The 17,845-nt window shown below is 43.8% G+C and overlaps 1 protein-coding gene across 3 annotated transcripts in view; it reads left to right on the forward strand.

Annotated features, from left to right (window-relative positions):
• celf1 (cugbp, Elav-like family member 1) overlaps positions 1-17,845 on the forward strand; it is a 192,190-nt gene that overhangs the window by 109,160 nt on the left and 65,185 nt on the right. For 2 of the 3 annotated variants that reach the window (XM_080190570.1, XM_080190568.1), the window contains 4 exons: positions 2,423-2,502; positions 3,555-3,716; positions 5,340-5,415; positions 6,625-6,753. In XM_080190570.1, the coding sequence (XP_080046696.1) occupies positions 2,423-2,502; positions 3,555-3,716; positions 5,340-5,415; positions 6,625-6,753 (447 nt within the window). The remainder of the gene's footprint in view (positions 1-2,422; positions 2,503-3,554; positions 3,717-5,339; positions 5,416-6,624; positions 6,754-17,845) is intronic. The other variant, XM_080190569.1, reaches the window with a different exon arrangement.

Consider the following 17,845-nt stretch of genomic DNA (forward strand, 5'->3'; position numbering starts at 1 on the left):
TATCTTATCCAATCCTGTCTTGTTCCCTTCCATCAAATGTTCCCTCAATCTCCTTTGCTCCAAGAAGAACAATTGCAGTTTCTCCAACCAAATTGTGTGGTTAAAATCCTCCCCGGAGCCATTTTGGTAAATTTTCCTCTGCATTGCCTCAAACTAGATATAATATTCACATTGGGGACTAACAAGAGCTTTGTAACTTCCTTGCTTTTGTGTTCAATGCCTATGTAAAACCTAAATTCCAGTATGCTTTGCTAACCACTCTCAATGTAGAAGACAAGGGCAGAGTGTTCATGCTTCATCTGGGGAGGGAAACAAGAAACAGGTAACTGTAGGCCAGTTAGTTTGATATCTGTCATTGATAAAATGTGAGAGTTGATTAAAAAGGGTGTAATAGCAGAGCATTTAGAAATGCATAATATAATCAGGCAAAGTCAGCGTGGTTTCATGAAGGAGGAACTAGGTCTGTAAATTTATTAGAATTCTTTTGAGGTAGTAACGAGCAGGATTGATAAAGGGGAACCAGTAAGCGTAAACTTGTATTTCCAAAAAGCATTGAATAAAATAAGACACAAAAGGCCACTTAATAAGATAAGAGCCCATGGTGTTGGGAGTAGTTTATATTATAATTATATATTATATAGTTTATATTAGCGTGGATGGAAGATTGGCTAACCGATAGAAGACAGTTGGGATAAGAGGGGCATTTTCAGGGTGGCAACCTATAACTAATGGCATGTCACAGGGATCAGTGCTGGAACCACAATTATTTACAATATATATTAATGACTTGGACGAGAGTGGTTAGCAGTGCTGCGTCACAGCGGCAGGGTCCCAGGTTCAAATCCAGCCTGTGCAGGGTTTATACTTTCTTCGCGTGTCTGCATGGGTTTCATCTGGGTGTTCCAGTTTCCTCCCCATTTTAAAAATGTGCGGGCTAGACTAATTGGCCATGCTAAATTAACCCTAGTGTCAGGAGGATTAGTAGGGTACATGCATGGAGGTTACAGGAATAGGGCCTGGATGGGATTGTTGTCAGTACAGACTCGATGGGCTGAATGACCACCTTCTGTACTGTAGGGATTCTATGAGGGAAATGAATGTACTATTGCCAAGTTTTTGGATGATGCAAAAATAGGTGGGAATGCGAGTGGTGAAGATGACACAAAAAGTATGCAGATAGACAGGTTAGGTGAGTGGACAAAAGCTTAACAGATGGAATATACTGTCTGAAAATGTGAAGTTATGCAATTTGGTAGGAAGAATAAAGGAGCTGAATATTATTTAAATGGAGAAAAATTGCAGAAAACTGCAGCATAGAGGGGTTTGGGGATCCTAGTGCATAAATCACAAAAAGCTAGCACGTGGATTCAGTAGATAATAGGGAAGGCAAATGGAATGTTGGCCTTTATTTCACAGGGAATGGAGTATAAAAATAAGTAAGTCTTCCTAAAACTATACAAGCCACTAGTTAGACCACATCTGGAAGACGATTCACAGTTTTAGTTAAGAGCATAAGAATCATAAGAAATAGGAGCAGGAGTAGGCCATCTAGCCCCTTGAGCCTGCCACGCCATTCAGTAAGATCATGGCTGATCTGAAGTGGATCAGTTCCGCTTTCCCGCTTTCTCCCCATAACCCTTAATTCCCTTGTCTGTCAAAAACCTATCTACCCGTGACTTAAATATATTTAGTGAGGTAGCCTCCACCACTTCAATGGGCAGAGAATTCCAGAGATTCACCACCCTTTGAGTGAAGAAGTTCCTCCTCAACTCTGATCTAAACTGCGCCCGCCCCCCCCCCCCCGTATCTTGAGGCTGTGTCCTCTAGTCCTGCTATCCTTTCTAAGTGGGAAGAATCTCTCTACCTCCACCCTATCCATCCCCTTCATTATCTTATATGTCTCTATAAGACTTCTAAACTCCAATGAGTACAGACCCAGTCTATTTAGTCTCTCTTCATAGTTGAACCCCCTCATCTCCGGTATCAGCCTAGTGAACCTCCTCTGCACTCCCTCCAAGGCCAGTATATCCTTCCGCAAGTGCGGCGACCAAAACTGCACACAGTACTCCAGCTGCAGCCTCACCAGTACCCTGTACAGTTGCAGCAAGACCTCCCCACTTTTATGTTCTATCCCCTTCCCTATAAAGGCCAACATGCCATTCGCCTTCTTGATCACCTGCTGCACCTGCAGACAAGGAAAAATATACTGGCATTGGAGGCAGTCCAGCGAAGGTTCGCTAGGTTGATTCCGGGTATGGGGGCATTTCGTTATGAGGGGAGGTTCAGTAGGTGGGACCTGTATTCGTTGTAGTTTAGAAGAACGAGAGGCGACCTTATTGAGACATAGGGGGCTTGATAGGATAGATGGGTGTATGTCTGTTGTTGCATTGTCTTCCCTGCTAACTTATTGTCCTCTCCACAGGTTGTGCATTTATAACGTTTGCAACGCGATCAATGGCACAGAATGCAATCAAGAGCATGCACCAGTCACAGACAATGGAAGTAAGTCCTGCCTGAGAATACTAGTGATACAACTCATGAGGTCATTCATGTCTGTGCCAGCAATTTAAATATGGTAGCCCATAACACTGTTTGCTCTTCATTGCTGTAGTGTGTTTTTCCCTTCAATTACTTATCAGATATCTTGTGAAAATTACTACTGAACCTTTGAGGCAGTGCAGTCCATGTCACTGCAACTCTTGCTTTCTAAAAATAATACCTCACCTTCCTCATTTACTTGATTGAAAATGATTTGACACCCCTCTGGAATTTTCTCAGTTGGACGGAGAACAGTTCCAGCTTCTCCACATGATTGAAGTCCTTAGGATCATTCCAGTCAATTTCTTCCGCACCTTCTCCACCAAGGCTTTGTCCAGAATTGAGCACAAAACACCAGGTTTAACTCGAGTTGTAGAAAGATGGAATATAATTCTTTGCTTTTGTATTCTTTGTACCTATCAATAAAGCCAAATATTCAATAATCTTTATTAACAGTGTTCTCAGCTTGCCTTGCCCCTAGAAAACGTTTGTGTACTTTTATCCCCAGGCCTCTTTGGCCTTGCACCTTCATTAAAATTCGACCAGATTGTCTCGCCTCATATTTGTCATCCCAATCAGGAAATACTCACTTGTGGGGTTGATTGTCCCTGTCCATGAGTTGTCTGGGCTCTTGAAGTGAGTAAACTGCCTTTCTTGATCTTTACCATGGTTACAGTGTTAGCTTGTCACATGATGTGGGCTACAGTTCCCTCAGCCCACCTGACAATTGCTTTGGCCTCAGCCAGTCCTGCAGTGGGACCTCCCATGTTCTCTCTCTGACCCTCCACCCACAATCTGTCAGAATTCCGACCCCCCTCACCTACATTCTGAACTCCAGCGCCCATCCCTACAATCTGTCGAATTCCGATCCTTCCACTTGCACTCTGAACTCTGATTGCCCCATACCCACACTCTGAACTCCAACCTTTCTGTTTTTCCCTCTCTGACCCCACCCTCCCTCAACTTGCCCAATACCAGTCAGTGCCATGATAGTCTGTTTGTTTTCTCCTGGACAGGGCTGCTCTTCCCCAATTGTGGTGAAGTTTGCTGACACACAGAAGGATAAGGAACAGAAACGAATTGCTCAGCAACTCCAACAGCAGATGCAGCAGCTAAATGCAGCCACCATGTGGGGCAACCTAGCTGGGCTGAACACACTTGGACCCCAATATTTAGCAGTGAGTATTGGGGAGATCACAGATTACTAATGGGCCTTTAATCATTTTCAAATTCAGGAGGATACTTCTGGGACAGTGCAGAAGGAGGCCATTTGGCCCATCAAGTCAACACCAAATCCAAGCCTTATCCCTGGTCCCCACATATTTACCCCCTTATTCCCCTTAACCTACACACTTTGGACACCAAGGGACAATTTAACATGGCCAATCTACCTAAGCCGCATATCTTTGGACTGGGAGAAACCAGAGCACCTGGAGGAAATCCACATAGACACAGGGAGAAGTTCTAGGGACCCAGGTTTGATTTCTGGCTTGAGTCACTGCGTAGAGTCTGCATGCTTGTTTGCATGGGTTTCTTCAACGTGTTCCAGTTTCCTCCCACAGTCCGAAAGACATGCTGGTTAGGTGCATTGACCATGCAAAATTCTCACACAGTGTACCCGAACAGGCACAGTAACTTCATTTCTGTGTTAATGTAGGCCTACTTGTGACACTAATAAATAAACGTAAAAATTTGCAAATTCCACACAGTCACCTAAGGCTAGAATCAAGCCTGGGTTCCTGGAACTGTGAGGCAGCAGTGCTAACCACTGTGCTATGTGTTGACATGGGAATGTTTCCAGTGTCTGTTCCTGTGTGTTCCCTGTTGCTGTTTGCCTTGCCCACACTGTGACAAAGCCGCACAAACTCACCTACTCTCCATGAGCTCTTTGGGTGCTTCCCTCAGGCTCTGAGGACACTTGTCCATTCTCCTCCAGCTCCGAAGACACTCGTCCACGCTTATCCAGCTCCGAGGACGCTCACTGCACCCTTTCAGCTCTGAGGACACTCACTGCTCCTCTCCAGCCCCAATGCTAAGAGCATTTATGTGCCAGCTCTTCGCTTTGCACCTGCTGCCCCTGCTCAGTGAGTCACTGCCCCTGCTCAGAGAGGTCAGTTAGAAGGAATTCTGCCATCTCCTTATCCAGTTAGGGTTACATGCGAGTCCAGACCCACAGCAATACAATGAAGTGCACAGAGACGGCCTCCTCGCAGATCACCCAGTTAGGGGGATGGACAATAATTGCTTATGTTGCCAATGATGACCACATTCCTTGAATGAATTAAGACAACTCTTGTTCTTGTGCTTTTGCTCTCTCCATTCTCTCATTATTTTTCTCCTCCTTGTTTTCTCTCTTTTCTCTCTCACTTTCCTTGATGTTTTTCCATTTGCTTGCTCACTATATCTTTTTCCCAGATTTCCTCACTCACTCCTTCGTTGACTTTGTATAGATGTGCACACACAAATGTTACAGGTTTTTACTTTTTTTTTGTCTAATATAAGATTTAGTTAATGAACAGAGGCTTAACTAACAGTTAGAGAAGGTGTGTTTGAGAATTGTGCCATGCTAGCTTTCTGTACAGTATTTTCATACTGACCCTTGCAACCATTTCACATTTTGTAAACTGCCAAGGAAATCAGTCTTCAAACTTCAACTGTGCCAATGAAGTGTCTGAGGTGGTTGAATTAAGCCTTGTCTGTCACTGTCCTTTCTCCAGTGCGTTACTGTCTTTCTCTCTCTCATTCCCTGATATTCCAGGCACTGCTGACACACTCTGTTTTTGTTTTGGTGTAATGTCTAGCTTTATTTGCAGCTCCTACAGCAGACAGCGTCCTCTGGGAACCTCAATGCACTGAGCAACCTGCACCCCATGGCTGGTGAGTACCTCTAACTTGTCCATTCTCAGCCACTAGTGCAAGCAGCCCCAACTCAACTAGACCTCTCAGTTAAAACACAGACCAACTAGACATTCCTCTCAAATGCAGGCTGACATGACAGTCCTGTCAAATGCAGGCCAACATCATGGTCTTGCCAAACACAGGCTGTCATGACGGTCCTGTCAAATGCAATCTGATCTAACAGTCCAGTCAAACGTAGGCCAATCCAATGGTCCAGTCAAAACAAAAGCCAACATGACGGTCCAGTCAAAAGCAGGCTAACCAGACAGTTCTACCAAACACAGGCCAATCAGACAATCCTGTAAAACACAGGTCATGATGTGGATGTGCTGGCGTTGGACTGGGGTAAACACAGTAAAAAGTCTGACAACACCAGGTTTTAGTCCAACCAATTTATTTGATAGTAAACTCACAAGCTTTCGAGGGGACTGCCTCTTCGTCAGGTGAATGGAGAGTTCATTCACCTGACGAAGAGGCAGTCCCCTCGAAAGCTTGTGAGTTTACTATCAAATAAATTGGTTGGACTAAAACCTGGTGTTGTCAGACCAAACACAGGTCAGCCAGACAGTCCAAGCGCAGGACCAATCTGACAGTTAGGTCAAATGCCTGCCAACCAGACATTCTGAATGCAGGCGGACCAGGCATTCCGAATGCCGGCCAGCATGACAGTTCTACCAAATGCAGGCTGATTTGACAATCCTATCAAGCACAGGCCAAACTATTTGTGCAGTCAAAGGCAAGCCTCTACGACAGTCCTACTTTTGACAGGAATGGAGTCAAATGCACACAGGCCAACCAGACAATGCAAACACAGGCCAACCAGCTGTCCAAAATGCAGACAAGCACAGGTTAAATTAATTGTCAAGTCAAGCGCAATTCAATCTGACTGTCTAGTCAAACCAGACATTCTAAATGTGGGCCACCCTATCAAATGCAAGCCAGCCAGACAATTCTACCAAATACAGGCTGACCAGACAAATCCAAGAAGCATATCTGGTGGGATATCTGCAGCTTTTCCACAGCTGGCCAGGGGTTGTGGTTTAAATTGGGAAGAATGAGGATAGAAAGACTAAGGTGTTTCCCCCTAAAGTTCAGCATTTGTTTCACATGGGACCCTACAGTGGCATGCATGAGCCAAATACAAATGGTCTTTATGGTGCCTGAATACAGCATCGCCTTCCCTTTCAGGTCTCAATGCCATGCAGTTACAGAATCTCGCTGCTCTGGCTGCAGCTGCAAGCGCAGCTCAAAACACAGCGCCTGGCACCAATGCATTGACCACGGGCAGCAGCCCTCTGAGTGCACTAACCTGTTCAGGTAAGAACATCAACTCAGTGATCAGAGTCACAGTGCCTGGGTGCATTAATCCGTTAATGAATGGTTATTCTAGTCCTTATGTTGTCAGCTCATGGGAACTGTTTTTATTTGTCTTTTCTAAACTTATCATAATCATTTCCACTTCATAAAATCGACCCTTGATCTCCCATGCTCCAAGGAGAACAACCCCAGCTTCTCCAACTCCTGTAGCTAAAATGCCCCATCTTTGTAACCATTCTGGTCAAGCTACTATGCATGCTTTTCAAGGGCCCTTATATCCTTCACATGTCCTCTTTTATGGTGAAGATAGAATTTTGGTCCTCTTGAATTAAACTTCTCTTCCAGACTCTCACTACTCTGAGAGGCACCTGTATCTTCCCGGGGCACCTTCGTCAACTTTTGCATTTGATTTTGACATTAGGATGAGCGTAAGCTGTTTCACTCCACGTATGATTCAAGTAATTAACAAGGAAGCTTTTATCAAAACAAATTTAACGAAGGGACCTGGATTTGATTCTTGGCTTGGGTCACTGTCTGTGCAGAGTCTCTACATTATCCCCGTGTCTGTGTGGGTTTCCTCTGCTCTGGTTTCTTCCCACAGTCCAAAAGGCGTGCTGGTTCGATGGATTAGCCATGCTAAATTCTTCCTCAGTGTACCCAAACTGGTGCCAGAGTGTGGCAACTAAGAGATTTTCACAGTAACTTCAATGCAGTTTTAATGTAAGCCTACTTGTGACAGTAATAAATAAACTAAAAAAACTTAACTAAAACTATTTAAGAAGACAGAATATAACAAAAAGAACTAGTATAACTTCTACCAATTAAAATATTTAGACATGGTAAAGTACAATCCTTAACTAGCTGTTGTTGTTCCAATTTAAAGCAATACCCCAGTGACATACACCCGTCTTCAGAATTAGCACAAAAACAAGCATGCTTTTGTTTTCAGCTTTTTCACATTTCTGGACAGAGATCCAGATAGCAATTTTCAAAGAATAATATGTCCTCAAAACAGCAAAACCTGATAGTTGCAAACTTAGTCTCTGGCAACTTCCAGTCTCCAACTTCAGAGAGGGGAAAAGAGAGATGCTGCTCCCTCTCAACTCAAAAAGCAGCATCTAAGCTTGAATATTCTGTGTAAGCCCAGCTTCCCCAACACATGACCATAGTTGCTAATCATCCCCATCAAGCCCCACTTTGCAAAATCCCAGGGGAAAACAGCAGAACAGTATTAGTTCAGATTAAAACCAACATTCCCTGCATAAGAAGATGGCTCAAATATAGAACATAGAACATTACAGCGCAGAACAGGCCCTTCGGCCCACGATGTTGCGCCGACCAGTTTTTTTAAAAAAAAACACTGACCCACTAATCTAAACCAATCCCTTTTCGTCCATAAACCTATCCACAGATCTCTTAAACGCCCCCAAACTAGGCGCATTTACAACCGCAGCAGGCAGGGCATTCCAATCCCTCACCACCCTCTGGGTAAAGAACCTACCCCTGACATCTGTCCTATAACTACCCCCCCTTAATTTAAAGCCATGCCCCCTCGTGCTAGCTTTCTCCATCCGAGGAAAAAGGCTATCACTATCCACCCTATCTAAACCTCTAATCATCTTATATGTTTCAATAAGATCCCCTCTTAGCCTCCTTCTTTCCAGCGAAAACAACCCCAAATCCCTCAGTCTCTCCTCATAGGACCTCCCCTCCATACCAGGCAACATCCTGGTAAACCTCCTCTGCACCCTCTCCAAAGCCTCCACGTCCTTCCTGTAATGTGGGGACCAGAACTGCACACAGTACTCCAAGTGCGGCCGCACCAGAGTTGTGTACAGTTGCAACATGACGCTGCGACTCCTAAATTCAATCCCCCTACCAATAAACGCCAAGACACCGTATGCCTTCTTAACAACCTTATCTACTTGATTCCTTATCTACTTATATTCCTTAAAGGAGCAATGTTGTCACACTTCCCTCCCTTAAGAAAAAAATGAACCATCAATACGCAATGACTTCATTTTTCAAAACTTTCTAGTTTCATGCTGTTAGTACTCTACAATTTATATGCATTTTGTAAAAGTTAAACATGTAAACATAACAGTAGTACAGTCCATTTCAGTCCTTGCCTTCCATCATTGAACATTCCTTTGTTTTTTCTCTCTCGAGATGCTGCTGCTGTTCAGCTGCTTCATTATTTCTCTCCAAAATTCTCCTACAGTCCTTAATTCTACTTTGATTTCAAGCCCCAGCTCAATTTTGTTGTTACGATGTTAAAGTACTTCTGCTAATGGTCTCAGAGAACTAGGCATGATCAGGAGGATAAAGCTTTACATTCAGAAATGACATTTTACCTCTATTATTGTTACTACAGTGAAAACATCTGAGCCCTTTTATTTCTTTTCCCACCTTTATGGGTTTCCTTTGTAAACTGAGATAAACAATCCTTACTAGTTCCCACAGGATTTCCTTTATTTTTATCATAACAGTATTTTTATCATAACGGCGGACTGAAAAGATTGAGTATGTGGATGTTAAGAAAGAGGATGTGTTGGAAATTTTGAATAGCATCAAGATAGATAAGTCGCTGGGACCGGATGGGATGTACTCCAGGTTACTGTGGAAGGCGAGGGAAGAAATTGCAGAGCCTCTGGCGATGATCTTTGCGTCATCGATGGAAACGGGAGAGGTTCTGGAGGATTGGAGGATTGCGGATGTGGTTCCTATATTCAAGAAAGGGAACGGATAGCCTAGGAAATTACCGACCAGTGAGTCTAACCTCAGTGGTTGGTAAGTTGATGGAGAGGATCACGAGGGACAGGATTTATGAACGTTTAGAGAAGTTTAGTATGATCAAAAGTAGTTAGCACGGCTTTGTCAAGGGCAGGCCGTGCCTTACAAGCCTGGTTGAGTTCTTTAGAATGTGACTAAACACATTGACAAAGGAAGAGCGGTGGATGTGGTTTATATGGACATCAGCAAGACGTTCGATAAGGTCCCCATGCAAGACTTCTTGAGAAAATGAGAGGACATGGGATCCAAGGGGCTGTTGCTTTGTGGATCCAGAACTGTCTTGCCCGCAGAAGGCAGAGAGAGGTTGTGGATGGGTCTTTTTCTGCATGGAGGTCGGTCACCAGTGGAGTGCCCCAGGGATCTGTTCTGGGACCCTTGCTGTTTGTAATTTTCATAAATGACCTGGATGAGGAAGCGGAGAGATGGGTTGGTAAGTTTGCCGACGACGCAAAGGTTGGTGGTGTTGTGGATAGTCTGGACAGATGTCAGAGGTTGCAGAGTGACATAGATAGGATGCAAGACTGGGCGGAGAATTGGCAGGTAGACTTCAACTCGGATAAATGTGTAGTGGTCCATTTTGGCAGGTCAAATGGGATGAAGGAGTATAGTATCAAGGGTAAGACTCTTAGCAGCGTAAAGGATCAGAAGGATCTTGGGGCCTGGGTCCACAGGACTCTTAAATTGGCCTCTCAGGTGGAGGATGTGGTCAAGAAGGCGTATGGTGTACTGGCCTTCATCAATCAAGGGATTGAGTTCAGGAGTCAGGAGATAATGCTGCAGCTTTATAAGACCCTTGTCAGACCCCACTTGGAGTACAGTGCACAGTTCTGGCCGCAAGAAAGACGTGGAAGCTATTGAAAGAACGCAGAGGAGATTTACAAGGATGTTGCCTGGATTGGGTGGCATGCCTTATGAGGATAGGTTGAGGGAACTCGGTCTTTTCTCCCTGGAGAGATGAAGGATGAGAGCTGACCTGATAGAGGTTTATAAGATGTTAAGAGGTATAGATCGGGTGGATTCTCAGAGGCTATTTCCCAGGGCTGAAACGGTCACTACAAGAGGACACAGTTTAAGGTGCTGGGGAGTAGGTACAGAAGAGATGTCAGGGGTAAGTTTTTCACTCAGAGGGTGGTGGGTGAGTGGAATCGGCTGCCGTCGGTGGCGGTGGAGGCGAACTCATTGGGGTCTTTTAAGAGACTTCTGAATGAGTACATGGGACTAAATGGGATTGAGGGTCATAGGTAGGCCTATAGGTAGGGATATGTTCAGCGCATATCGGCCCTTGTGGGCTGAAGGGCCTGTTTGTGCTGTAGTTTTTCTATGTTCTATGTTCTATCATCTAAGGATTCCTCTTCTCCTCAGTTTCTATCCCTCACAGGCTGAAATTGATGGCGGAAAGCAAAATTTGATTTATGAACTAATTCATAATCATCTGCCATTTCTGCTTTAACCCTCTGCTCTACCCTGAGTTCTCACTACTTTGGGAACTGAATTCTTAAACTCCTCCAAATAACAGTTTCCCTAAGAGCATCATACATTTGGTTCATTTTCAAGGCCCTTATCTGCCTGTCAAAAATACTTTGTTTGATTCTTTTAAATTCTATGGACGTTTTACCAGCTTCCTTTCTTAGATTTCTAAACCATTGTCTGTAGGCTTCTGACATTAGTTCATATGCACTTTTAAATTTTAATCCTAGGTGAAAACATAAACATTGACACCAGAAGTTTCTATAATTATGTAAAGAACAGTGAAAGTAGATGTTTGCTCTTTAGAGGATGGAAATGTTGGGGTAATAAGGGGAAACTCAGATGGCAGAAACACTAATGCAATACTTTGTCTTCACAGTAGAAAAATTGCAATTGCACAGTAGAAAAATTGTCCAAAAATTGCAGTTAATACATTGGAACTTGGTGAAATTACTATAACCAGGGATACGATACTCAGTAAACTGAAATATTTAAAAGTCGATAAGTTCCTGGGACCTGATGGCCTACACCCTAGGGTGTTAAAGGAGTTAACAGCAGAGTTAGTGGCTGCATTAGTTATGATATTCCAAAATTCCCTGGATTCCAGAAAGTACCGGTGGACTGGAAACATGCTAATGTGACACCCTTATTCAAGAAAGGAGAGAGACAAGAAGTGAGAAACAATAGATCAATCAGGTTGGCCTCTGTGGTGGGAAAGTTGCTGGAGTCAATCATTAAGGGGGAGGTGATTGAGCATCTGGAAAAGCAAATCTTAATTCACCAGTGTCAGCACAGTTTTGTGAAGCGCGAATCTTTTTGACAAACCTGCTAGAGTTCTTTGAGGATGTAACCAGCAAGGTAGATAACGGGGATCCTGTGGATATGATCCATCTGAAGCATTTGATAAGGTGCCACATAAGAGACCGATCCAGAAGGTTCGATCCCAAGGGATTGGGGGTAGAGTAGTGGCTTGGATTGGAGATTGGCTGACTGATAGAAAGCAGAGGATTGGGATAAATGGGTCCTTCTCCAGTTGACAATCTGTAACAAATGGGATCCCGCAGAGTTCATTTCACGGATCACAGCTATTTACAATCCATATTTACAAGCAGGGACAGAGACTAACATAGCAAAATTTGCTGATGACATGAAAATAGGTGGGAAAGCAGGCTGTGATGTGGAGACTAAAAGTTTGTAAATGGATATTGACAGGCCAGAATCTGGCGGATGGAGTTCAATGTGAATAAATGTGAGGTTATCCATTTTGGCCAGAAAAATAAAAGGGCAAATTACTATTTAAATGGGTAACAGATTCAAAAGGCATTTATGCAGAGGGATCCGGGTGTCCTTGTGCATGAGTTTCGGAAAGTGGGTACGCAGGTGCAGAATGTTATAAGAAGGCAAATGGATCTTGGCATTTATTGCAAAGGATCTAGAGTATAAAAGTAAAGAAGTGTTATTACTAATTGTATAATGTATTGGTGAGACAACACTTGGAGTATTGTGTTCAGCTTTAGTCACCTTCTTTGAGGAAGGATGAGGTGGTTCAAAAGAGATTCACTAGGTTGATTCCAGGTTTTGAAAGGACTGTCATATGAGGAGCAGTTGAGTAGCTTACACTTGTACTCACTGGAGCACAGAAGAATGAGAGAGGATTTGATTGAGGTATATCAAATACTCAACGCAATTGATAAAGTAAATGTTAACCAAATGTTCTCTCTGCTAGAACAATCTAGGACAAGAGGTCATAGCTATAGAGTAAGGGGGGGAAGTTCAAGACAGAGATAAGGAGCAGCAATTTCTCACAGAAGGTCTGTGGATCTATGGAACTCACTGTCCCAGAATGCAGTGGATGCAGAATCAATCAATGGATTCAAGAAAGATATAGATAAATATTTGATCAAAACTGGGATAAAGGGCTATGGCGAAAAGGCAGGGAAATCGAGTTAGGATGAGATAGAGATAAGCCATGATCATATAAGATTGTGGAGCTGGTTTGAAGGGCTGAATTGCCAAATCTCACTCCTAATTCTTATGTTCCAAATGAGCCCCTAATTCGTTAAGGCGCAGCCCAAGAGCTCCAAGGTATATTGTGCAGTTAGCTTAGACCATAATTTTTGATTTTGGCATGAGGGTGAGCATTAGGTGTTTCAGTCCAGGTTTGATTCAGGTGCGGAGAAGTGTGAGGTAATTCACTTTGGTAGGAATAACAGATGTGTAGAGTATAGGGCTAATGGGAGGACTTTGAATAGTGTGGATGAACAGAGGGATCTAGGTGTATGTGTACATAGATCCCTGAAAGTTGGGAATCAAGTGGATAGGGTTGTTAAGAAGGCATACGGTGTCTTGGCGTTCATTGGTAGGGGGATTGAATTTAGGAGTCGCAGCGTCATGTTGCAACTGTACACAACTCTGGTGCGGCCGCACTTGGAGTATTGTGTGCAGTTCTGGTCCCCACATTACAGGAAGGATGTGGAGGCTTTGGAGAGGGTGCAGAGGAGGTTTACCAGGATGTTGCCTGGTATGGAGGGGAGGTCCTATGAGGAGAGACTGAGGGATTTGGGGTTGTTTTCGCTGGAAAGAAGGCGGCTAAGAGGGGATCTTATTGAAACATATAAGATGATTAGAGGTTTAGATAGGGTGGACAGTGATAGCCTTTTTCCTCGGATGGAGAAAGCTAGCACGAGGGGGCATGGCTTTAAATTAAGGGGGGGTAGTTATAGGACAGATGTCAGGGGTAGGTCCTTTACCCAGAGGGTGGTGAGGGATTGGAATGCCGTGCCTGCTGAGGTTGTAGATGCGCCTAGTTTGGGGGCGTTTAAGAGATCTGTGGATAGGTTTATGGACGAAAAGGGATTGGTTTAGGTTAGTGGGTCATTGTTTTTTAACTGGTCGGCGCAACATCGTGGGCCGAAGGGCCTGTTCTGCGCTGTAATGTTCTATGTTCTATGTTCTATGTTCTAACCATTAGGAAGCTTTTATCAAGACAAATTCATTTAAGGGCACGGTTAGAATATAACAAAAAGAATTGGCGTAACTTTAACTAATTAAAATACTTAGACATGGCCAAGTACAATCCTTAACAGCTTGCTATCTCAGTTGTTCCAATTTAAAGTAACCATAGAATCCCCACAGTGCACAAGGAGGCCATTTGGACTATCAAGTCTGCACCAACTACAATCCCACCCAGCCTCTATCCCGTAGCACCCTGCTAGTCCCCCTGACATGAAGTGGCAATTCAGCATGGCCAATCCACCTGACCCGCACATTTTTGGACTATGGCAGGAAACCGGAGGACGTGGAGAAAACCCACACAGGCATGGGGAGAATGTGCAAACTCCACACAGACAGTAACCCAAGCCGGGTCCCTGGTGCTGTGAGGCAGCAGTGCTAACCACATTGCTACCATGCCATCCCATAGACACACACCATTCTCAAGAATTAGTTGGCATGAAAGCAAATATGCTCTTGTGATGCTGTATTTTCAACTTTATAACACTTCTGGACAGAGATCCAGGCAGCAGTTTCAGCAAAAGACACCCTCAAAACAGCAAAACCTGAAAGATGTAAAATTAATCTCTGGCAGCTTCCAGCTTCCAACTTCAGAGAGGGGAAAAGAGAGGTACTGCTCTCTCTCAACTCCAAAAGCAGCATCCAAACTTGAATATTCTGTGTAAGCCCAGCTTCCATGTCACATAACCACAACTGCCAATCATCTCAATCAAGCCCGACTTGGCAAAATCTCAGGGGAAAAGAGCAGAACAGCATTAGTTCAGTTGAAAATCAATATTCTAGTGTTTAGAAACAATTATGCTGTTGCAGCAATAATACGGGATGCTGTAGAGACAACAGCTGCAAGTGGAGAAACTGTTGGAACAGATCATGGCTCAAGTATATTTCTTAAAGGCATAGTTTTGTCACACTTGTCTCTTTCCTAAATTTCTAACTTTTTAATTGTCAGCCTCTTGGACTAGTTGCAGGCAGAGCAGCAGTTTTTACTTTATCGTCATCACCAGACTGTTATAAACAGATGAACACGCACCTCCAAACTTCTGTCGTAAAGTATATTCCAATTTTTGCAGCCACTTTTTATGGCAATTTTTTCAAATGGTGCAAAATACGTTTCAATTCTTTCTTGCTGTATTTAGACACTAACGAATATTCTTTGCCAAATCCAAACCGGGAGTTAATTTTGAATCAACTTCTCAAGTTATACCTCCTCCTGCTCACATAATTGAAGCTTTAGTCTGTCCAATTCAAATTTTCTTGATTCCTTTTCTTCCTAAAATTCAAAATTTTATTCTGTTGTTTAATTTGCAATTGAAATTCAACTTGAGTGCTTTCAGGAACACGCTTTTCATCAAGATTTAAGTGCTCCTACTTTCACATCAACCCTGAACTTTTCTACCATAGCCTTCAATTAATCTTTGTTATCTATTGCAAGACAAGTCTTCACTTTCCAAAAACACCTCAGAGTTAAGAACATTTGTGTTAGTCTTTCAATATACATAGTAAAAAGAAAATGTGAAGTATTATTTAAAGTGTGAAAAATTTTGATGTACCAGTTCTACAGCTTCTGGGTACAATCCAGCAAGAGTCCCCAATGTGTAACAATCCCCGTAGAAAGAAGACTTTTCCAGCAACTGACAGAACCCAGGGACAAGATTCCACTTTTAAAGATTTTATTATAATAAACAACGTAGCTCAACCAATAATTAACAGGCATCTAATACATCAAACTAAAGAAAAGATACTTCTGCATTAACCAATACAACTGAAATATATTTTATGAGACATTTTCAATGTGTGCCATGTACCACATACACTGATGGCATATATGCAAGATTACAGGAACAATCCCGTAGTCAATTCCAGGAGACTCACTTCTCCCAGCATGCCAGGTTGAAACTTCTAGTGTCCTTTCTTACACGCAGCCTAATTTTTCCCAGATAGTACAATAACCAGCAAGGTGCATGTCAGTGCCTCTCCATTCCTCAAATCTTCAGGAACCCCTGTCTGTTCTATTCACTTTTTTTTAGCAGAAACCAAAATCTTTAAAGCATTCTCTTTGCTTGTTAACACAAAAAATTGTCTGCCTGCTTCCCCACAGCTGCAACTCCTTTGTTTCTCTACATCTCAAACAGCAGCTGCCTTTTTTCTGTGAAATATTGTGAAAAGTTGTTCAAACTGCTACCCCACCCAAATGTTTTTGTGTTTGTGTTCCTCTCCCCATAACAATCTGATCATATGGACAGGTCTCTGAGCTGAGGTGGAATTCTCTGTTTTACATTGAGCTAAAGACATATTTCAAAACATAACTTAGAGTCATAGCGGTTTACAGCTTGGAAACAGGCCCTTTAGCCCAATTTGTCCATGTTGCCCTTTTTTTAAACCCCTAAGCTAGTCCTAATTGCCTGCATTTGGCCCATATCCCTCTATATCCATCTTACCCATGTAACTATCTAAACGTTTTTTGAAAGAGGGTCTTAATGACATTACTGTTACTAGAGAGGTGGTGCTCGACAGACTGGAGGGGCTGATTGTGGACAAGTCCCCAGGACCGGATGGAATGCATCCGAGGGTTCTGAAAGAAATGGCGGAGGTTATAGTGGATGCCTTGGTGGTTATTTTCCAGACGTCGCTGGATTCCGGGGAAGTGCCGGAAGATTGGAAAACGGCTAATGTTACGCCGTTGTTTAAGAAGGGTGCCAGGCAAAAGGCGGGGAATTATAGGCCGGTTAGTTTAACGTCTGTGGTAGGTAAAATGTTAGAATCCGTCATTAAGGAGGAAATTGCGAGGCATCTTGAAGGGAATTGCTTGATAGGGCGGACGCAACACGGTTTCATTAAAGGGAAGTCGTGTCTGACAAATTTACTGGAGTTCTATGAGGATGTGTCTAGGGCAGTGGATAGAGGAGAGCCGGTGGATGTGGTCTTTCTGGATTTTCAGAAGGCGTTTGACAAGGTACCTCACAAGAGGTTATTGCAGAAGGTCAGGGGACATGGAGTTGGGGGTAGGGTGTTAGCGTGGATAGAGGATTGGTTGTCAAATAGGAGGGAGAGAGTGGGGGTCAATGGGTGCTATTCGGATTGGCGGTTGGTGACTAGTGGGGTGCCCCAGGGGTCGGTGCTGGGGCCTCAGCTATTTACCATTTATATAGATGATCTGGAGGAGGGAACCGAGTGCAGGGTGTCGAAATTTGCTGATGACACCAAGATTGGGGGAAAGGCAAATTGTGCGGAGGGTGTGGAGAGTCTGCAGAAGGATCTAGATAGGCTGGGCGAATGGGCCAGGAAATGGCAAATGGAATTTAATGTTGGCAAGTGTGAGGTGGTCCACTTTGGTAGGAAGAATGGTAGGAAGGACTATTACTTACGTGGCGAAAAACTGCAGCAGGCGACGGTGCAGAGGGACCTCGGGGTCCTTGTGCATGAGTCGCAAAAACCCACCTTGCAGGTGCAGCAGGTGGTCAGGAAGGCGAATGGGATGCTGGCCTTCATAGCGAGGGGGATTGAATATAAAAGTAGGGAGGTCTTGCTGCAGCTGTATAGGGCATTGGTGAGGCCGCAGCTGGAGTACTGTGTGCAGTTTTGGGCGCCGCACCTGCGCAAGGATATTTTGGCCCTGGAGGGAGTGCAGAGGAGGTTTACTAGGCTGATACCGGAGTTGAGGGGATTGAGCTATGAGGAGAGGCTGAATAAACTGGGCTTGTACTCGTTAGAGTTTAGAAGAATGAGGGGAGATCTCATTGAGACGTATGAGATGATGAATGGGATGGATAGGATAGAGGTGGAGAGACTCTTCCCGCTCAAAAAAGACAGTAGGACTAGG

The sequence above is a fragment of the Carcharhinus amblyrhynchos genome, chromosome 6, assembly GCF_965287045.1.
Source record: "Carcharhinus amblyrhynchos chromosome 6, sCarAmb.v2.hapA, whole genome shotgun sequence".
NCBI classification, from domain to species: domain Eukaryota; kingdom Metazoa; phylum Chordata; class Chondrichthyes; order Carcharhiniformes; family Carcharhinidae; genus Carcharhinus; species Carcharhinus amblyrhynchos.